Here is a 21,095-nt window from a genome sequence, read left to right as displayed (position 1 = left end):
TAGCCCACGTGGGACCCTCTGGGCCAGCTCTGGGGCCTTGTGGAGTGTCCCCATCACGCACATTTTGGGGGTGTCCTACCCAGCCCCACGGTGCAGGAGGAGGGTCCTGGACGCATGTGCCATGCCACAGCCACGGGGCAAGCGCTGCAAAGTGAAACGTTGCCTATTGCTTTAAGTTCCCTTGCTGGCCACGGGCACTTTTTTATTTTTTTCCTCTTGCGCTATGAATGGGTTTTGCTGTAAATTATAGCTCTGCGCACATTCCCTCGGGCCGAGGAAAATAACCTCTGCCGAAACGCCAGCCCGGATCGCTGACTGGCTCCCCTTCTCCGCTCCCTAATTGAAACCAAATGTGCAAGATGTAGGATTGTGGGATTTCTGGCCGGCTCCCAGGAATCCGCAGAATGCGAGCGAGCTCCCAGAGGCATCTTGCATCAGCCCGGGGAAGTTCGCTCCTCACCTGGCTCCCCCGGCCCGGGCGAGGGGCGAGGGGCCCGGCCGCCCTCCGCCGCTGCCGCTCTCCGGTGAGTCCCTCTGGGCTGCGTGGGGACGCGTGGGACCCTCCTGGGGCTGCCATCCCGGGGGGATATGGCTCCAGCGTGCTCCGCGGCCGAGCCCGGGCACAGGGGCTGGGGTGTAGCTCTGCCTGGGAAGGGTCTGGGGCGGCAGCAGGGCCGTGTCCTCGCTCTGGGGGGTGACAATCGGCCCCTTTCCGCCAGCTGAGCCCACAGTGCCAGCGTTTCCCCCCGTGCCTCGTGCCAGTGTCCGTGCTCAGCTCCCACCCGTGTGTCTGTCGGCAGTGCTGGTCAGCCAGGGAGGCCCTGCTGTCCCCAGGGTCCCCTAGGCAGGCACCAGGTCACGCAGGGAAGGGGAGCGCAAGGCCACTGCTGCTCGTGAGCGTCGTGCCCAGGGCCGGTGCTGGGAGCCCACTGGCGGCTGCCAGCCCTGGGTGGCGCTGGGGCCACGCCGCGGAGCCCTGCTGGCAGTAGGGCGAGGGCCGGGAGCACGGCTGGCAGCTTTTGGCTGCCAGGGAGCCCTGGCAGGATGCAGCACCCACAGGACGGTGTCCCCAGGCCCCCAGCCGTGCTCCCGGCAGGTCTCGCCAGGGCAGCTGGAGCCAGGGGGACACGCTGGCTGCTCCTCGCACCCCGGAGAGCTGCGATGCCCCGGGCTGAGCCAGCGAGGCCGCGGCTGGGGAGGCGCTTGCTGCTGCAGGAAATGGGGCTGCATCCAGCCCAGAAAAAGTCTAAAATGGCATTTTTGGAAGGGAGGAGGACTACGGGTCCCGGCATGCTGCACTGCGCTCCCGCCAAGGCTGCCGGCAGCGCGGCATGCTGGGGGCTGTAGTGCCAGCTGGGGCAGCGATCCTGAACCCCCTTCTCCAAACATCCTTGGGCCAGGATCACAGCGAGCCTGTCATCACTCAGGGACATTCCCTGAGCGGCCTTGACCTGTCTCACCCAGCAGGACGGCAGCCCCAGCCCCGTGTGAGGACTGGGGCTCTGCAACAGGAGCCCTAGAAGTCCTGGCAGACTTGTGTCCAGGACCCGGTGTGTGAAAGGGGCACAGGCTGCTGCCGTCCAGCCCCCTCCCCGTGGGTGATGCATCCTCCTGAGGAAGCAAAGGTGGCAGTGCCCACCTGGGAGACAAGCTGGGGACCTCGCCCAGCTGGAGACCTCACTTGGAACGGGCTGACGGCAAGAGGGACCATGGCTCGGGTGGGGGTTGTCTCTTAACAAAAGCAAATTTAATTTCTCCCCATCTTATTTCCCTTGGTTGTTTCAGTGGAATAAGGAAGGAGGGAAATAAGGAGGGAAAACAACAAAAAGGCAGCTGCCAAGGGAAACTCAAAGCCCAGGCGATGCCAGGGAGGAGCTCCAAAAACTGTCTACACTAAAACTTTCCAGCGATTGAAAAATTTCAGCAAACGTTTTCAGTCAAAGCATTGCAAAGCCATCCCTTTTGCAGGGCTGGTGGAACAAAACTGATTTCCAGCTGGGCTGCCAGTACTGCCCCTGCACTTGATCGTGTGTGCCTTAGCCCTCAGCCTTGTGGCCTGAGTCACTGTCCCCACACTGTGCCCCAGCCCCACACCCCTGAGGAGCGATGAGCACTTCCCAGTGGCTGCTGGGGATGATTTCCCTATACTAGGCTAAATGTAAATGCATTCCCTGCAGGAGATTACAGCATGTGGTATCCTGATGCTTAAAGAGTTTACTCAGCCTGAAAGAATAGTGGGGAAAAACATCCCTGGATATTTTTTGGAATGCAGAAGGAAATTAAGATTTTAATGTTGGGGGGTGAACTGGCCGTCATCAAACACAGGAGCCTCTCGCGTGTGCCTCTGGGCAATGCAGCTGAAATTCCCAGTTGCAGCTGAGTTTGTTGCAACTAGCTACAGTTTCCCAGCTGGGAACAGGGGGAAAAAAAAGCAACCACATATGTGCTTTTTGGGAAAAAAAATAAAAATAAAGGAAATCAGAAAAAAGGGGGGGAAATCATCCCAAGTGCAGGTGTTTACTTGTGCCTCCGGCAGAGATTGTGGTGCTTGGCAGAGTCCCCCAGGAATCCAGCAGGGTGCTGTGGGGTGCAGAGGGCTTCTTGCAGAGTGCAGTGGCAGCTGCTGGGGTTTTGCTCTCCCCTTGGGTGCTGGTGTGGCCGCAGCAAGCCCCGGTCTCGCTCCTGCCATGCCAAGCCCCAGCTGTGGCAGTGACCAGGGCCGTGTCCAGCAGCTCCCAGCTGGCTCTGTGGGATGTGGGCAGCTGGTTTGGGTGTGTTTGGCCTTTCTCTCAGTGGTGGGGACAAGGCCGTGGGGTGATGCAGGGACACAAGCAGGCATTCACCTGCAGCATCAGTGCTGTTGGGCTGGTTCAAGGATGTGCCAGCCAGGACAGACATCCCTGGTGCAGTGGGCTTGGCTGGGATTTACCCCAGCAGCCAGGCCCTGTTTGGCCAGGAGCTGTAGTCCCTTTAGAAGGTTGCTCTCTCCAAAGTTAATGTGCATTTAAGCTAGATTAAAACAGCCTTTTTTAATAGAAAGAAAACTGATTGCATCTGGTGCTGGTGTGAAAGTGTCCTCTTGGCAGATAAGGGGAGCTCAGGGAGCCTGGGGCAGGGCTGGTGACATTTAGGGGTGTCCCTGGTGCTTCCCCTGGCATGGTGCCATGGCCCATGGTGGTCACCCAGAGGTGTGGGCACAGTGGGAGCTGCTCAGGCTCTGGAGGCTCCTGGCAGCTGAGAGCTGGCCAGGGCCGAGGCGACAGCTGTGGTGACAGCCCTGACACAAGGGCAGGCACGTCCTGGGCAGGTCCCCTTGTCCCCTCTGAGGAGAAGCCCCTGCAGCACCAGTCCTTTTTCTCGCCATGCTGCGGCCCAAGCCCCACTCCCAGGAGCCCCAGGTCCCCTCCAGCCCCATCCCACGCTCCCCTCGAGGCAGAGGGTGCAAGCTGGCTCCCACGCCCTCTGTCACACTTTTCCGTGTCACACAAAGCCCTGGCATCCACTCTGCCATGGGGAGCTACCCCAGTAAATACCCTGTAAATCTCGGGTGATTCTCTGCTCTCCTCTCTGGAAGCCAGCAGGCAGGAAACCGCTCTGGCACCCTGCTATTATTGTCTTCTGTGACGGGGTTGTGCAACTTCTTCTTTCAAAGGCAGCCAAGGGTGGGCGGCCAGGCCAGAGCCTTTGTGCCCTGCGGTGGAGGCAGCCGGTGCTGGCCCCAGGCAGAGCCCAGGGAGCTCCAGCGGGCCCTGGGGCCATTCCACGAGGATGTGGCACACCATGGCTCCCAGGGCTGGTGTCTGGGATCCCTGTGACCACCACCACAGATCTGAGCTTGGGGTTCTGTTCCTCCTGCGAGGCTGAGGTGGGGACACGGCGTCTGGTGCAGGAGAAGTGCTCCCACCCTCAGCGGGCTGCCCCAAGCAGGGCTGGTGTCTGTCCCCTCCTCGGCTGCCTCAGCGTGACAAGCCCTGGCTCTGTCTCCACAGGACTGCCGACATGTCGGCCACCCCCAGACCGGCCCTGCTGCCGCTGCTGCCACTGCTGCCCCTGCTGCTGCACGTGCCGCACGCTGCCAGAGCCCAGGTCAACCCCGGTAAGTCAGACAAGGACCAGGTGCCTGCAGGTGCCATCATTTCATTTCCCTGGTCTCTGCTCCTGCCAGATGGCCAAGTTTGGACTCGCTTCGTCTCCATCATCTCTGGGATTTTCTCAGCTCTGGGAGCAGTATGTGATGGCCCCCAAGCCTGCACCTGCCTGGTCACTCTGCTGTCCTGCACCTCACTTGGGCACCTGCAGGGACCTTCAGAGCCCCCCAGCGTGCCACGGGTGCTGTCTGGCCGCTGGCAGCTGGCAGGGTGCTGGACATGGCAAAGCACTACAGCCCTGGGCTCCGAGCGGGGCCCTGGCCCATGGGGGCTCGCTGAGGCAGGAGGCTGCCAGGTGCCAAGCTATTGTTTTCTCTGCTGGGCTGTGCCTTCTCTGGTGGTTTTGCAGCAAACCAAGGCTGGCTTTGGTGAAGTGGCTTGACTGGGTGCCTGGCTTCTGCTCAGAAACCACAACACTGCGCCGGCCAGCAGCACCAGTGTGTTTAGATGGCTCTTCCTGCAGGGCTCAGCCCCATCCTGTGCTGCAGGGATGGACAGAGCCCAGGTTTTCCCAGGGTTTCCCCAGGGAGTCCCTTTAACAAGTCCCTTCAAAGGCTTCTTCCATCTGTGGGAGGAGTTAGCTGGGTCTTCCCTGGAGGTTGCACGGTGCTTATTTAGGGAGCAATCCTGTTTCTCCTGCAGACATCAACAGCTGGCAGAATTGGATTTGCCTGGCCAGGATTGTTGTCACCAAGACAAAAACACAGGGCTGGCAAGAATTAAATGCGAATTCAGTGGAAGTTGTGCTCTGCAGAGCATCACAAGTGTGAGGGCAGGAGACAAGAAGAGATGCTCCCACTGTGCCAATGCTCACGGTGAAGATGCGCTCATCCCTCTGCCTGATGCAGGATATGGTCCCTGTGTGTGGCGTCCCGGGGACGGTGGCACAATGGGACGTGGGTTCCTTGTGGGTGCAGCGCCAGGCGAGGCAGGGGCTGTGGGGCAGGAGGTGGCCCAGGCACAGCGTCCTGCCCAGTCCTTGCCACCTCGGTGCGGGTGTTTGCTCGGGGTGGTGTGTGGCGGGACCGCGGTGGGCTGGAGCCGGCGGCCAGACGGTAAACACGGCCAAACAAGCCGCCCTTTCAGCAGGGCTCTTGGCAGCCAGGCGTGAAAAAACAACTCCTGTGAAGCTGTGAGGATGCGGTGCTGAGGGAGTCGGCTGCCACTCGGGGCTGCAGCCCGCCTGCCACCCCGGGTACTTTTCCACTTGCAGCCCAGCCAGGAGCAGCGCTGGTAGTGGGAGCTGAGGGGTCATCGGGGAGGACGAGCGCCAGTCTTGGTCACTTGTTCCCCCAGGCAGGGACAGGGAGCGGTGGGGCACACGGCGCTGTTGCTGCCAGTGAGGTTTCTGGGCAAATGGTCTCTGGAGTGAGCCCTTTGGAGCATGGGGACAGCAGTGCCAGCTCACAGGCTCTCCACCGCAGCCAGCAAGGCTGAGGAGATCCCTGGGGACAGGGCCCGGCGTGCCCGTCAGCCCTTGGAGCCACCTCCCCTTCTTCCCACTTCCCTTGGAGCTGGGCTGGCATCCGCTTCTGGCCAGAGGCTTCGCTTGCTCGGGAAGGTGCCTGCTTTGGCAGGACTGTCTGCTCCTTGCTTTGTCCTCTCTCTGGGGCACAGTGGATGTGCCCCAGCCCAGGCCATTTCCACGGAGGGATTCCCTCCTGCTCAGCGCCCTGCCGGTGTCGTTGCAGCGGTGTGTCGGTACCCCTTGGGAATGTCGGGTGGGCACATCCCTGACGAGGACATCTCAGCCTCCAGCCACTGGTCTGACTCCACGGCCGCCAAGTACGGACGGTGAGTGTGAGCACCCTCCTGCAAGAGCCCCAGCAGGGTCCGGGCTGGCACAGAGGGAGAAGGGCGACATGGGGCTGGCCTCAGCCAGCCGCCTCAGCAAACAGCTCCTCCACTCTGGGCTCACAGGCTGGACTCGGAGGAGGGCGATGGAGCCTGGTGCCCCAAGACCCCAGTGGAGCCAAACGACCTGAAGGAGTTCCTGCAGATTGACCTGCAAGCCCTGCACTTCATCACACTGGTGGGCACCCAGGGGCGCCATGCCAAGGGCCACGGCAATGAGTTTGCCCCCATGTATAAAATCAACTACAGCCGGGATGGCACCCGCTGGATCTCTTGGAGGAACCGGCACGGGAAGCAGGTGAGGAGACGGCTGGGGGCTGCATTGGCTGGTGGGTGAGGAGGCTCCTCCTGCCCGTCCCCACCATGCTTCTCTCTCTCCAGGTGCTGGATGGAAACACCAACACCTACGACATCGTCCTCAAGGACCTGGAACCGCCCCTCATCGCCCGCTTTGTCCGCTTCATCCCCGTCACCGACCACTCCATGAACGTCTGCCTGCGCGTGGAGCTGTACGGCTGCGCCTGGCTGGGTGCGTGGTGTGGCCCCGTGCCTGTCCCCGTGTCCCCAGCGCCCGTGCCGGGGTGCTGGCCATCCCAGTGGGGGCTGTCTGTCCTGCAGCACCGGGACCGGCAGGGTGTCCGTGCACTCATCCTTGCCTCCCTGCAGATGGGCTGGTGTCCTACAACGCGCCGGTCGGGCAGCAGCTCATCCTTCCCGGGGGCACCATCATCTACCTGAACGACTCGGTGTACGACGGGGCCTTTGGCTACAGGTGAGGACTGGGTGCCCTGCTGGGCGGCAGGCGAGGGGCATGTTTCCTCCTTACATTGTCTGGCTGATCCTCAGCAGTGCAAATGCTTGTGGTGTCCTTGAGGTGGGGGACACGGCCAGCCTGGGGAGGCTGCACGTCATGAGGGGGTCAGTGTGATGGGGGAAGCAGCTCCAGCCCTTCCCTCGGATTTGCTCTAGCTGCACCACATGTTCAGCGCCCCACAGCGTTTTCCAGAGAGAACGTCAGGAACAAAATCCCTCCCTGAGTGTCCCGGGGCCCGTGAGGAGCTGCCAGGGGGTGCTGGGTGGTGCAGGTGCGTGGGGCTGGCAAGAGTCACGCTCCTTCTGTCCCTTTGCACGCGCCAGCATGACAGAGGGCCTGGGCCAGCTGACGGACGGGGTGTCGGGGCTGGACGACTTCACACAGAGCCACGAGTACCACGTGTGGCCAGGCTACGACTACGTGGGCTGGCGCAACGAGAGCACGGCAGGCGGCTACGTGGAGATCACCTTCGAGTTCGACCGCATCAGGAACTTCACCGCCATGAAGGTCCTCACCCCCCCCGCCCTGTCACCCTCCCCGTGCCCCTCGGTGGCCGTGCTGACAGGCTGCCCCACAGGTCCACTGCAACAACATGTTCGCCAAAGGTGTGAAGATCTTCAAGGAGGTGCAGTGCTACTTCCGCGCCGACGCCAGCGAGTGGGAGCCCAGCGCCGTCTCCTCGGTGCTGGTGCTGGATGATGTGAACCCCAGCGCCCGTTTCGTCACCGTGCCTCTGCTCCACCGCATGGCCAGTGCCATCAAGTGCCAGTACTACTTCGCTGACACCTGGATGATGTTCAGTGAGATCACCTTCCAGTCAGGTACCCGTCGCCACAAGCCCCGTGGGGACCAGGCTCTCCTGGGTGGGAGGCTCAAGGAGGTAGCGGGGCTGTGGGACATCCACACCCCCACCCTGATGTTCTCTTCTCCCTGGCCAGATGCAGCCATGTACAACAACTCAGTGCCCCCTGCCGAGGCACCCGTGGTCCCCACCACTTATGGTAAGCATGGGAAGCAATGTCACCCTGTGCTGGGTGGGCACTGTGCCCCATCCCACGGAGGAAAGGGGCAGGGGGTCTCCCCACACCCCACTGTGACCAGCCCTCTCTGTCCCCTTCTCCGGCTAGACCCCACGCTCAAGGTAGACGACAGCAACACGCGCATCCTGATCGGGTGCCTGGTGGCCATCATCTTCATCCTGGTGGCCATCATTGTCATCATACTGTGGCGGCAGTTCTGGCAGAAGATGCTGGAGAAGGTGGGCAAGGGTGGTGTGGCTGGTGAGGTGCCTTGTGGTGGTGGGGTCAATGTGGGCAGGTTCTTCTGGGAGCTCAGCATGGAGAAAACAGACTCCATGCAAGGGCTGATGCTCCCTTCCCCTCCTCAGAAAGGCTTTTCACCCATCTCCCAAGGAAGGGGATTTAGCTGAGCAGAATGGTGACTTTGGAACTTGCCTGTTTGTCCATCCCTCTGTCCTGAAGCTGATCTGGGGAACAGGAGCCTGGGTGTGGAGGGTTCTCAGCACAGCCACCACCTAAACAAGGTTACTCACAGAACTGATGAAGCCAAACCCTTTTCCATAGAGGCAGACAAGAGAAAGGGGGAACATGAAGACGAACCCAGGCAGGGGTTGCAGCCCAGGGACAAGGCACTAGAGAGGAGGTTTGGGCACATCCCTGGTAGCATCCTGCCCATGCTGTGGGGAACCCCACCTCTCTCCTCCCTTGCCCCGCTGTCACAGGCATCACGGAGGATGCTGGATGATGAAATGACCGTCAGCCTCTCCCTGCCCAGTGAATCCAGCATGTTCAACCACAACCGCTCCTCCTCCCCCAGCGAGCAGGAGTCCAGCTCCACCTACGACCGCATCTTCCCCCTGGGACCTGACTACCAGGAGCCCTCCCGCCTGATCCGCAAGCTGCCCGAGTTCACCGCAGGGGAGGAGGACGCAGGTGAGGGCCAGGACACCCCGCGTGCTCACAGGTGACAGCCAGGACACCGTTCACTGAGCCTGCTGCAGCCCCCTCTGTCCAGCCCCAGCTTTTTGGCCACTCTCTGAGTATTTTGTCACAGAGGGGAGAGGTCACACAAGTCACCATGCATCCCGCATGAAGGTCACACAAAGCCTGTGACTGAGAGCCATCACCGACCTCCACTGCCAGACTAAGCTGTATCCCAGTGTCATCCTTGGGATGCTCTGGCACCTCTTCCTCAATGACCCGGAGGTCAGGCATCGATCTCTGCTCCTCTGGTGCTCGGGGCTTGGTCGCTGTGCTTGCCGTGGGTGGGGAAGGAGCGGAGCAGCCTGCGCTGCCTGCAGGAACGCAGCCCCGCGGGGGCTCTGGGGCACGAGGGGCAGAGTGTGAGCAGCCACCAGGGAGCAGAGGGTGCGGGGCAGGACACCCACGGCACGGCTGGCCCCGCTGTGTCCCCCCAGGCTGCAGCGGCCCCGCCAAGCCTTCCCAGGCCAGCGTCCCCGAGGGCGTCCCGCACTACGCCGAGGCCGACATTGTGAACCTGCAGGGTGTGACAGGCGGCAACACCTACTCTGTGCCAGCCCTAACCATGGACCTGCTGGCTGGCAAGGATGTGGCCGTCGAGGAGTTCCCCAGGAAGCTGCTGACCTTCAAGGAGAAGCTGGGGGAAGGCCAGTTTGGGGAGGTGAGCGGGAACTGGGCCTGCTCTGAGCAGGGCTCAGGCAAAGCTCTTCCCAGCTGGCAGGGGCTGTGGAAGGCTGTCAGTCAGCAATGCAATGGCTGCCCCTTGCTCCCCAGGTTCACCTCTGTGAAGTGGAGGGGATGGAGAAGTTCATAGGGAAGGACTTTGCCCTGGAGGGCCTGGATGGCAGCTCTGACCGCCCCGTGCTGGTGGCTGTGAAGATGCTGCGGGCAGATGCCAACAAGAATGCCAGGTAGGGGCTGAGGGGGGCACACACCCCAGCACTGCCCACGAGCAGAGCCTCACCAGGAGAGCTGGGATGCTTGGAAAGCGTTCCCTGCAGCTGCAAGGACCATACACCTGAGCTCTCTGGGGATGCTGGGCTGTCACATGTCAGGATCCTTGGTCCTAACCAGCTCCCCAGTGCCTACCTACCTGCTGAGCCCACCCTGCAGCTCATCTTCTCCAGTCCCAGGGGAAGGGGCCCACAGGTCCCTCAGGAGGCTTGGGTGGGCGGGTGGCACTCTTGGCCAGACTGTGCTCACCTCTGTGCCCCTCTGGGTCTGTCTATCCCATCCGTGTGGTTTCTGTTCCGGAAAGGAATGATTTTCTGAAGGAAATCAAGATCATGTCGCGGCTGAAGGACCCCAACATCATCCGGCTGCTGGCGGTGTGCATCACAGATGACCCCCTGTGCATGATCACCGAGTACATGGAGAATGGGGACCTCAACCAGTTCCTGTCCCGCCAGCAGGCAGGCGGCCCCGCTGCTGCCCACGCACCCGCCGTCAGGTAGGGCTGCCTGGGAGAGCAGGGACAAGGCAGTGCTGCTTGCTCCTGGGACACCCTGCCTGGAGCCGTGCACCTTCTGGCTGTTGTCCTTCCTTCCTTCTGCTCATCCGTCCCGTGTGCCCCCGACAGTGACCTGCGGTTCATGGCCACCCAGATCGCCTCGGGCATGAAGTACCTCTCGTCCCTCAACTTCGTGCACCGGGACCTGGCCACGCGCAACTGCCTGGTGGGGAAGCACTACACCATCAAGATTGCCGACTTTGGGATGAGCAGGAACCTCTACAGTGGGGACTACTACCGCATCCAGGGCCGGGCGGTGCTCCCCATCCGCTGGATGTCCTGGGAGAGCATCCTACTGGTACTGGGGGCCGGGGCTCCTCTGACAGACACTGACATGGCTCTGGGCATGCTCGCTGCCCTGTTTCCTCGGGCTGGGGGGTGCAGGAGGGATGGCAAGGGCTCTGCTCACTGCAGCCCAGATTTGGGGTGAAGCATGGGGAAAGCAGGGGTGGTGGCAGCTTTTCGAGGCAGGCTGGGGGGACTATGGTGATTTTTGACGTCTCAGTGGAGGACATCCTTTAAACGGGATGCTTGGCATTTTATCCTGGCCATGGTCAGGCCTGCGAGAGGGAGCAGTGTTGGTGTTTGCCTTTGCCAGGCACTGGGGCCTTGGCAAGTCCCAGAGCAGTCACTGCCAGCCTGACCTGGAGCTCACCAGGCTCTGGCCCCAGGCAGAAACCAGGTCTGTGGGGCCAAGCACCTCTCTGAGACCAGACCTGGATGCTGAAGCATCCAGAATGAGGTTTTGCTCCCCGAGCACCTACAGCTTCTGGAGCAGGACGGGGTAAAGCCCACGCCTGACCCTGCCCTGCTCCCTCTGGCCAGGGCAAGTTCACAACGGCCAGTGACGTGTGGGCGTTCGGGGTGACGCTGTGGGAGACCTTCACGCTGTGCCGGGAGCAGCCCTACTCCCAGATGTCTGACGAGCAGGTCATCGAGAACACCGGCGAGTTCTTCCGGGACCAGGGCCGGCAGGTAGGGTGGGACGGGATGGACGGGACAAGAGGAGCACTGGTGCACCTGGGACATGAGGGACCTGGGGAGAGACTTCACGGTGACCAGATAGGGAGCTGGGCTGTGAGGCAGCAATGGGACAGGAACTCCTCCGGGAAGGAATCCTGGTGGAGGGCCCATCGTGGCAAACGCTGCACTTTACCCAGCCCAAGGCACTGCTTGCTCACTGACCCCACCGCAGCTTTTAGGGTCTGGGGGACAGAGGCAGGTGTCCCCAGCTGCCTCACTGTGGCACCTGGGGGTCATCTTGCCCCATGGCACATGGCAGCGCAGCCCCCACCCCGGGCCATGGAGAGATGGGGCACCCTGAGATGCGGGGCTCTCCAGGAGCACGTTGGTTTCTGTGGCAGTAATTCTCTCTTTGCCATTTCTGCCTTTTGTTCTGCAGACCTACCTTCCCCAGCCCGTGCTATGCCCCGACTCAGTCTATAAGCTAATGCTCAGCTGCTGGAGACGGGACACTAAAGATCGTCCCTCCTTCCAGGACATCCATCGTCTTCTCCAGGACTCAGCCAGTGAAGAATGACCCTTGGCTCCCGCCTGTCCTGGTCCCATCCTTCCTTGTGCCCAGAGGAGCCCCAGACGCAAACCAAAGCCACTTCTCTCGGACTTAGCCATAAACCCCGAGCAGCTGCTCGTGCTCTCCTTGCGCAGCGAGGCCTCAGAGGAGACCCCCAAGGACAGCAAAGCCCCACGGCGCGGGACGGCTCCGACCTCCCTCTTCCCCCGGACCTGAGCCCGGCAGCAGCGTGGGCTCGGGGAGGGTTATTTATTGGTGCAGCGTGCTCCTGGTGACAAGGACCGGGACAGAGCGGCTTCTCTTCCCCGGCTGAAGGGGGCAGCTGGACTTTCTCCATGAGGAAGCTCGGCCCACGCGCAGGGCAGGCGCCTGGGGAGGGGATGTGTGCAGGTGTGCGCCCGCTGGAGCAGGGACAGACGGGCAGCCACCCCCTGCCTCGGGAGGAGCTGGGAGCTGCCTCCGGGTCTCAACGGGCCGTGCAATCGCGGGGTGAAAACAAGGACTCCGCGGACATTCGGGGCTTTGGACACGCCACGTGGAGAGGCAAGGAGCACCCTCCCTGCTGGCCAGCCCCAGCTGCACAGGGAGAAGACTGGGGGCTCACCCGGCACCTCATCCAGCTGCTGGAGTGTGCAGCCAGGGAGGAGCGGGCATCCCGTGCCGAGGGGACATTCCCTCACCGACCACAGCCACTCCACTGCCCGAGAAATGCATGTTGGATGCCCCACGGGTGATGCATGGCAGCCGGCAGCAGGATGCTAGCGCCTTTTAGTTCCATGGGGGAATCTCCAGGTCCTCCTCCCCCAGAGTTAACCCACACCTTCATCTGCCAGGAGAAGAATGCCCATAGCAGAGTTCCATTGGCAGCCGCCTGCTGCCGGTGCCTGCAACAGCCGCACGGGCACGGAGCGGGGCGCTGCAGCTCTCCCTGGCTCTCACCTGGGATCACAGCCCAGCTGAAGCACCTGAGCTGGGCTCTGCCGCCCTGAGCATCCCGCAGCACTCTGGCACCCGCCCCGTGCTCCCGAGGCTGCCGGCATTCCGAGCAAACCGGGCAGGTGCCGGGGTGCCAAAGCCGTGTGCCCTGGCAGGTGACCCACCACGCCCCGAAGTCGGAGCCTCCTGTGGCCGGGCAGGGGGAGCTGTGGACGCGGAGGGTCCGTGGAGCCCCCCACACTTGTGTACGCACTAGCTCGGCAGTACCCCGTGGCTAAGGCATGTGTATATTCCGTAGATGCACCCATGTGTAGGGGCCAACCCGCTGAAGAGACACTCGGTATGGCATCTGGCTGCGTGGTTTCCTTGCGGCGCTGCTGCAGGCGGCTCAGCTCGCCTCCCCCGGGGCTGGGGGGCTCTGGAGCTGCACTGGGATGTGGTGTGGAGCACAGGTAACAGCCGGAGAGCTGGAGCAAGGATGATCGAGAGAGCAGCTGGCTGACCCACACTGGCTGTCCATGCCAGCGGGTGGGAGGGAGGATGCTCTGAGGCATCCACGTCAGGACAGGTCCAGCACGGACAGGGCAGGTCCGTGGGTCAGGGAGAGGGGAGGGCAGGGATGGCGGGCTGCGCCCCGCAGAGACGCTGCCTGCTCTCCGCGTGCTCCTCCTGGCTGCGACACAGGATGTCTCATCCCTGCTGAGCGCGTCCAGACGAGGACGGGCTTTGTTCGTGCCATGGAACCGGCCCGTCTCCTCGGATCGCCTCTCCGTGCTCAGGGTGCCTTGTGGCCCATCGCAGCCGTGCCTCGGCAGGCTGGGAGCTCTGGGGCAGGGGGGCACACCTGCAGCTCCCAGGGCCCGGGCACTGCGCCATCGGCATGGCTGGGGGGTCCGGCGTGTCCATGCCCCGCTCCAGCTGGGACCCCGCCAGGAGCACGGCTGCCCCGGGGGGCTCCCGGAGAGCCCTGCGCTACCGGACCTCCCCGCCACGGCGGCACCGGGGAACGGCGACCTGCCGGCCATTCCTGCTGGGCATTCCTGCCGGGCATTCCTGCCGGGCATTCCTGCTGGGCATTTCTGCCTTCCTCGGTGGCAAAGGGCGGCTGGGCTGAGCAGAGCGGGGCACAACGGGCTCCGGGGAAGGGAAGGGAAGGGAAGGGAAGGGAAGGGAAGGGAAGGGAAGGGAAGGGAAGGGAAGGGAGGACACCCAAAGCTTCCGCGGAGGGGGCGGGCCCTGCACGGAATGGGCGGAGCCAACACTCTGTGGGCGTGTCCTACACCCCGGGGCGTGTCCCTAGGGGGCGTGACCACGGCGCGCGCCGCCGGTGGCCCCGCCCCCCGCGCTCGGCTCACCATCACGCCACCGGCGGCGCGGGCCCCGCCCCCCTGCCGCCCGCCGATTGGCTGCGGGGCCGGGCGGGGCGGGGCCGGGCGCGCGCGGCGCTTATAGGGCGGGGGCGGCGGGCGCGGGGCAGCGATGGAGCGTGTGGTGCTGGTGACCGGGGCGAGCGGGTGAGGGCGCGGCGGGCCCGGGGCGGCGGGGCGGGAGGGACCGGGCTCGGCCGGGCCAGGCTGGGCTCGGCCGGGCTCTCTCTGACACCGTCCCGTTGCAGCGGTGTGGGGCTGGCGCTGTGCCAGCGGCTGCTGGAGGAGGATGGCCGCATTCACCTGTGCATCGCCTGCCGCAACGAGCAGAAGAGCGAAGCCACGCGGGACCTCATCCTGGCCAGCTACCCCGCCGCCCAGGTGTCCACCGTGGAGGTGGACCTGGGTAACCTGGCCTCCATCCTGCGGGCCGCCCGTGAGCTCCGCTGCAGGTATGCGGTGTGCCCCCCGTCCCCGCCGCGCCCCTCCGCGCTGCTCTGACCGCCGCGGCCCCCACCGCTGTGCTCTTCCCCACGCAGGTTCCAGCGCCTGGACTTTGTCTACCTCAACGCCGGCATCATGCCCAACCCGCACGTGAACTTCAAGGCTCTCTGGCACGGCCTCCTGACCGGGTAGGAGATGCTGCTGGGGGTTGCAGCCCCCCCGCCTGTGGGAAGCACGGGGTGCTGGCATCGCCGGGATGTGCCCTTGGCTCCCGAGCTGGGCAGCCTGGCACCCTCCCTGGTGTGAGGGAGAGCGCGTCCCTGGGGGATGCGCTCTCTCGTGTGGCGTGGGTTTGTCACCCCAGTCGGCCGAGTGCCGTGCTGGGGTGGTCCGAGGCACCCAGTGCCACTTCTGCTCTGGGTGCACGGGGAGGGCACCCACAGCCTGCAGCGCCTGCCCCTGCACGGGAAATGCTGCTCTGTTGAACCCTGGGTCTCCTCGCTGCTGTTGTGATGCCAGCATAGGTTTCTGTCGCTGTTCAAAGCCGTGGATCGCAGTGTTTTGTGGAGCTGATGGTTGGTGTGAGCGTCGCTGATCCGTAGGCAGCACGGGGAGGCTGAGCTGAGGCGCACGGTGACTCGTGCGACTCTGACAGACCTGTTGGGCTGTTGAGTGCCGCACTGCTTTCCTTGCCTGCATTAGGCATGGCCTGAGGCCTTGGCTCGATGCTGAAGCTTGCTTCAGCAATCTGAGCGGTGGTGAGTGAAGGTGTTTTTAACAGTACTTTGCCACGGAAAAGTGGAGGAAGGGACAAGTCTTCTCTGGTCTAGTCAGTATTGAGGCACTTACAAATAAAGGGCTTGGGATACTCTCTAGACCCTTCCCATCTATTTTTTTTCATGATTTAATGTTGCCCTTGAAGGTGAAGCTGTGCGGAGCCCGTGAGGTGAGGGCTGCTGTAGAAGGGCTGAAGTGGGGAAGTGGTGGATTGCCCTGGCAGTGTTCCTCACTAACTCCTGTTCTTGGCTTCCAGGAAGGTGCTCCACATGCTGACCACTGCGGAAGGCATCATGACCCAGACGGACAGGCTGAATGGAGATGGGCTTCAGGAGGTCTTTGCTACCAACCTCTTTGGACACTTCATGCTGGTGAGGCTTCGTATTGAACCCTCAGTCTGATGTTTGATGTGGGTAGGGATGGGTCTGGGCAGTACAGATCTCACAGGTTCAGATGCTGAGGGAGGCTGCAGCCTGACAGATAAAGAATGACAGGACAAAGGCCTTGACATTTGTTTAAGTAGCAATAAGTGGTGACTTTTGTTGCAAGATTTAATATAATTTTGAGGTTACTCTAGTGAGCCAGCAGACAGAAGTCAATCATATGTAGTTCTCCATCCAGGATAAATACTAAGGCTTGGCTGAATTAAATTCTGAGCTGCTCAACTGAGCTGTCCAGCAGAGTGACAGCTGCTCCTACAAGTGTCTGCTTTTGGCTAGTCTAGGAAAAGCTGGCTGAGGAAGCTGAGGGAAGCTCACAGCCTTAGGTGCTGTGAAGTCAACCCCTAAGACTGGGAAACTGCTGTGTTAAATACATTAGCGATTCTTTTTCCAGGTTCGTCAGCTTCAGTCTCTACTCTGCGGCAATGAGAAGCCCTCACGACTCATCTGGACCTCCTCCAGCAATGCCAGGGAGTCTGCCTTCAGCCTCTCTGACTATCAGCATGCCAAGGGACAGGAATCATACAGTTCCTCCAAATATGCTACTGACTTGACAAGTGTGGTCCTGAACAGGAAATTTAATGACCAGGTGATGATGGGGTTTGTGTTGCTGCAGAAACCTAATGAGCTGCTGCTGTTTGTAATTAGCATGACATTGTTGTTACCTAGTTGCATTCATTCGAGGATAGCAATCCCATGCATTCCTTAGTGCCCAGGTAAGAACTAAACGTGGCTGAGGTTGAACTGGTGGTGTGGGGGGTAGAGAATCTGCCAGGGAGATTGGGAAGTTTTTCTGGCAAGGACTCCAGAATCTGGCAAAGCGGGAGATTTGGGGAGTGGTTCTTGCCTTGCAAGCTCTTCTCTTTAGATCAGAATTGGTGTTAAAGAGCAAAGAGCCTCTGTTTTTTTCAGCTGTCCCTGTCCTGGGGGATTGATGGGTTCTGCTGGCAGCTGCAGCCCTGGTCCAGCAGCTGTGGTTGTGCCATTCTGTAACACTTCTGGGGAAAATGGTTTAGTCTCAAAAGGCTGAACTCTTATGTATTAAAGAAGAGGTGGTCTTTAGTCAGATGGGCTGTAATTTGTGGGATATCTGCTGTGGCTGCTGAGCTGCATGGAGATTGCACCAGGAGGCTGCATTTTCTACCCTGGGGTTTTGTAATGGGCATGAATCTAACACAAACCTTTCCAATTTGGACCTCTTAAAAATCACTACATCTAATTGCTCTCTGCTCTGTATCACTGAGTATCACTGTCTGATGTCTGTACACACCCTCTCTGGCTCGGGAGTACTGGGAGGGAAGGAGCATGACCCGTTCTTTGAACTGTGGTGTAATTGCACGCTGACTTGGTTTCCTCTCTGCAGGGTCTGTATTCCAGTGTTGTTTGTCCTGGGCTCGTTATGTCCAACATGACATACAGAATTTTGCCTGTTTTCCTGTGGAAGCTGCTAATGCCCATCATGTGGTTGGTGAGTGGATGTCCTGGCTGGTTTTGGGCTGTGACACACTTCACTGCAAGTGATGTACAGCACGCTTCTGGCTCCTTGCTGCCTGTGTTGGTACAGATTTCTTCCTTCTGTTGGGCTGGGCAGGCTGGACCCTCTGTAAACCTTTCCCTTCTCATCTTGGGGCCCCAGTTTCCAAGCTGAGTTTGGAGGTTTGGTGCTGGACACTGCAGAGGAGCAGGGTCCAGCCCTTCAGCTACAGCAGTGTTTGTCAGGGCTCCCCTTGGAAGGTTTGCCAGTTCTGTTTGGGATTGTGAAACACCATTAGCTTGCTGGCAGCAGAGCTCGGGATGTGGCCCCAAGTTGGCCCCTGTGCTTTGAGATGCTGTTCATTTCTAGAACAGCCTGTTTTCCAGTGCTGTTCTTTCCATTCCTCTAGAAGGCAGTGTTGTTTGTTTTTTTTCTGTCCAACCCTATGGAAAGCAAAGCTTCCTGCTCTCTATTGCCTCCCCCGCTGCTTCCCCAGAAGTTTCCTTGCCTTTCTCCCTCTGGCCTTCAGCTTTCCAGGTTCGCTGCAGTTCTGCCCCTGAAGGCTGCCTGTTCTGAGCCTTGGTGCTCTTGCTGCAAGAGTGGCCTTTCCTCTTAAGCTGCCCCAGTTGCAGCAGCTGATCCTGTGGGATCACGTTTCTCCTGGCAGCAGAGAGCCAGTGCCTTCTCAGTTGTCCTCAAAGCTGGCAGTCCTGCAGATCCCCTCTGCCTCCTGCCATTGCTGCCCTTGAGACCCTCCCAGAAGAGGCACCTGCAAGGTGTGTGTGGCCTGTTGCTCCTGCCTTGGGGTGAGCTCTGTGTGGGACTGTGGAGTGGCACTTGCTGGGGGGCTCCAGAAAGCAGTTTGTGGTGATAAAGGGATGCCTTAGTCAGTGTGCAGTGTCACCTATTGCCCAGTTTGAGAAGCATTTGTACTTCTGATAGACTATCTGCAGTGTTTGGGCTGCTCGGGGCTTGCTGCCAAACCTTGGGCCCCAGTACAAGTTCTGCCATGTCCTTCTTTTCCCCTCAGATCCGATTTTTTGCCAAAACTTACACTCTGACACCGTATAATGGAGCAGAAGCTCACGTAAGTAGTTCCCAACTTGATTTTAACATTGCTTCCTTCTGAGTAGCTCTTCTGGGGTCTTGTGGCTTGAGCAAAGAGCCTCTCAGCAAGGCTGGTGGCCGGGAGCTGTGTTTGACCCCCAAATAGCACACAGCAGGGAGGATGGGGAGCCAGCTGTCCCCAGGGCTGATCAGCCCCATGGAGCTCTGTGGCCTTCATCCAGTACCCATAAAATAAATGTTTTTGGGAAAACATCCTGCCCAGGGAGAATGATGTGCAGCACAGGGGATGGGGTGTATCAAGCACAGTGGGAGCAAGTTCAGCCATGCTGAACTGCTTTAGCAGAAACCTCCATTACTCTTGGCTCAGGTCGGTCACATCTGAAGGGAGCCAGCTCAGAACTTCACATATCACATTTCCCCTGCTTGGTGGGAGCACCTGTGGTGTCTTCTCCTGTGTCTGCTGGCAGTCAGGTCCCACAGGCATGGCTGGGACAGTGTGTGCTGGGCTTGTACATCTTTGTGTTGTTCTTCCCAGGTGTGGCTGTTCAAACAGAAGCCAGAGTACTTGGATTCTCTTGTCAAATACCACAGCTGTACTTCTGGACTGGGGAGATGCTATGTGGAGCCTCGAAAGGTCAGTGCAGAGGGAGCTTCCTGCTGCAGGGGGCTTGGCTGGGGGTCTGCCATCTGCTTTGTATGGGAGGGCTGGTGCCAAGGGTGTCCTGTGCCTGGAGTGGAAGGAAGATGCTTGTTGAATGCTAAGTAGCAGGGAGGGATGTGGGGTTACCTGCAGTGTTTCCTAGAGTAACTCCTGGCTTAGGCTGGAGTCTGGAGGACAATGGAAGTGATGATCAGAGCAGGTTAAGTGTGTAATGATACTTCCCCAGAATATGTTCTGGCTTATGCCCTGGAAATGCCCCCTGCTTATCCCCAGAGCTGCCCTCGGTGTCTGCACTGGCTGCCACCAAGGTGATGGTCTCACAGTGCTGTTTCCCTGCCTTCCAGATGGATGTGGATGAAGACACTGCCGAGAAACTTTACCAGAAGCTGTTGGAACTGGAGGAGCAGACTCTGGAGAAATACCATGATCTCTTAGATTAAGTAAAGCTAGTCTCAGTGGGGTGAGAGTCTTGTATCAGTAACCTGGGGTTTCTTCATTCTGGTGCTACCTGTGTTGCCAGCTGTTCTGCAGGCACACACCTTCAGACACAATCTTCCTTCTCGACAGAAGGTGAACAGTTCCTGAAAATGGAAGTGTGAAAACTGAAGAGAAATACTTAGACCTTTTGCAATGGGATTTTTCTTTTGGCATGAAACTGGAGACCTCGAGTAGGCAGAGTCTGTCTTAACACAGTTGCAAAGCGATGTCTTGCAGAAGCGTGACTGAACTGTGTGTGGTTCAGGAGCAGCCTCAGAACCCGTGGTTTCCATCTGGCTCAGGGAAGTAAAGGCAGCAGTCTGGCTCTGCTGGTGTTTGTAGATGGCTCAAACACATCCCCTGTGGCTGATCCTGATGTACTTGAAGGCTCTCCTTCAGCAGAGCTGCCCTTACACTTGGACACCAAAGCTGGGGCTGGCTCTCCAGGCCTGCTCAACAAGATTGACCCTTACTGGCAGGCAGGGTCTGCCCAGCAGCTGAAACCAAGCTCCTGAAGAGCTGGCCTGAGAAGCACACACTTGCCTCAACTGTGAGGACAGATGCCTTGCTGTCCCCTGGGTACGGGCACTTGAGGGTTTTAACCATGACTGGCTTGAAAGGATGATGTTAACCTGGACTCAGGGCCAGTCTGCTCTGTTTAGAGCAAGAGTGAGAGGTTACCATGTTGTTTTATCTATTTAACTCTTTTTATATAAATCTCTTGTACCAACCATTCTTCCTGTTGTTTATCTGGAGACCTTCACCAAGTACCTGCCACCAAGCGCTGTAATGAATAAATGACTGAAACTGAGTTGCCCTTGATGCAGTGGTGTTTTTACTCCAATATCCATCTACTTTTGGCTTTGGAGGCTTGGAAGGAAATTTAATTTGTTGCCTTGTGCTGCAAATCTGTGCATACCTGGGAAGTGTGGAGTCTCTCTGCCATGGAAGAGCTGTTAGTCAAGGAAAGACATGAGTGATTTCTGAAGTCCTCCGTGTGGTTTTGTGTGCTGAGCACCTGTGGGAAGCCTGAGACTATTTCCCAGCCCTAGGCTCTTGGGAGATATCTCTGGAGATGTCTCTGGTGCTTGCTCACCCTGCTGTGTCACATAATGAGTGGTTTAAAGCTGCCTGGCAGGGGAGCCAGGCTCCTCCCTGGGGCTGGCTGGGCTCAGGTGCTGTCACAGGTGGGTTGTGCTGCATGCCCTGGCTGGTGCCTCCTGCCAGGGTGCCCACACAGAGGCTCAGGGCTCTGCTAGGAAACCTGAAGAGATGGCAGCCAAGAGAATCCAGGCTCTTCGTGGAGTTGGTTTGCAGGGATGCAGATTTAAAGAGTTGCTTTCATTTTTTAACTTCTTCCTGTCGTCCACTGGTGTTGAGCAGAGGGCTACTGGCAGCGGGGTGGTACTGGCAGCAGAGGGGTCTCAGTCTTGAGTTGGGGCTGAGGAGACCCTCCCAGCTCAGCCTTGTGTGAAGAGCCCAGCAGCAGTGCTGTGGGTAGGAATGTACTGGGTTCTGGCCTGGCAGTAGGACAGAATGAGGAGCTGGCCATTGTGGGGTGGTGCTTCCCTCAGCTGTGGCTGGAGCTGTG

The 21,095-nt window shown here is 59.9% G+C and overlaps 2 protein-coding genes across 3 annotated transcripts; both read left to right on the top strand.

The window, feature by feature from the left end:
• The first annotated feature begins 204 nt into the window (after positions 1-204).
• On the top strand, positions 205-13,246 carry DDR2 (discoidin domain receptor tyrosine kinase 2). 2 transcript variants are annotated; one of them, XM_038144822.1, is made up of 17 exons: positions 205-524; positions 3,990-4,096; positions 5,840-5,942; positions 6,069-6,300; positions 6,384-6,531; positions 6,669-6,774; positions 7,140-7,323; positions 7,394-7,637; positions 7,755-7,817; positions 7,944-8,074; positions 8,558-8,768; positions 9,254-9,477; positions 9,591-9,727; positions 10,075-10,266; positions 10,396-10,624; positions 11,152-11,301; positions 11,729-13,243. In XM_038144822.1, exons 2-17 carry the CDS (start codon positions 4,000-4,002, stop codon positions 11,864-11,866), a joined length of 2,589 nt encoding a protein of 862 aa, XP_038000750.1. In that variant the 5' UTR covers positions 205-524; positions 3,990-3,999; the 3' UTR covers positions 11,867-13,243. The 2 variants fall into 2 exon arrangements, with proteins under 2 accessions (XP_038000750.1, XP_038000751.1); XM_038144823.1 differs by lacking the exon at positions 205-524 and adding an exon at positions 3,245-3,865 and having other exon boundaries at positions 11,729-13,246.
• A 1,027-nt stretch (positions 13,247-14,273) lies between these two features.
• On the top strand, positions 14,274-20,315 carry HSD17B7 (hydroxysteroid 17-beta dehydrogenase 7). The gene is made up of 9 exons (XM_038144824.1): positions 14,274-14,310; positions 14,412-14,615; positions 14,703-14,795; positions 15,641-15,755; positions 16,219-16,413; positions 17,188-17,292; positions 18,329-18,385; positions 18,902-19,000; positions 19,372-20,315. Exons 1-9 carry the CDS (start codon positions 14,276-14,278, stop codon positions 19,465-19,467), a joined length of 999 nt encoding a protein of 332 aa, XP_038000752.1. The 5' UTR covers positions 14,274-14,275; the 3' UTR covers positions 19,468-20,315.
• Positions 20,316-21,095: the final 780 nt, after the last annotated feature.

Source organism: Motacilla alba, chromosome 8 (genome assembly GCF_015832195.1).
Source record: "Motacilla alba alba isolate MOTALB_02 chromosome 8, Motacilla_alba_V1.0_pri, whole genome shotgun sequence".
Classification (NCBI taxonomy): domain Eukaryota; kingdom Metazoa; phylum Chordata; class Aves; order Passeriformes; family Motacillidae; genus Motacilla; species Motacilla alba.
Note: the sequence above shows the minus strand (reverse complement) of the source record. Positions and strands in the feature narration are given on the sequence as shown.

Excerpts from the sequence above, each read along its gene's own strand:
- DDR2 (XM_038144823.1), top strand. The coding sequence starts at position 4,000 with ATGTCGGCCACCCCCAGACCGGCCCTGCTGCCGCTGCTGCCACTGCTG. Across the intron at positions 7,324-7,393 it reads GGAACTTCACCGCCATGAAG|GTCCACTGCAACAACATGTT; the intron begins GTCCTCACCCCC and ends GCTGCCCCACAG. Across the intron at positions 8,075-8,557 it reads GGCAGAAGATGCTGGAGAAG|GCATCACGGAGGATGCTGGA; the intron begins GTGGGCAAGGGT and ends CCGCTGTCACAG.
- HSD17B7 (XM_038144824.1), top strand. The coding sequence starts at position 14,276 with ATGGAGCGTGTGGTGCTGGTGACCGGGGCGAGCGG. Across the intron at positions 15,756-16,218 it reads TCTTTGGACACTTCATGCTG|GTTCGTCAGCTTCAGTCTCT; the intron begins GTGAGGCTTCGT and ends TTCTTTTTCCAG. Across the intron at positions 17,293-18,328 it reads TAATGCCCATCATGTGGTTG|ATCCGATTTTTTGCCAAAAC; the intron begins GTGAGTGGATGT and ends TTTTCCCCTCAG.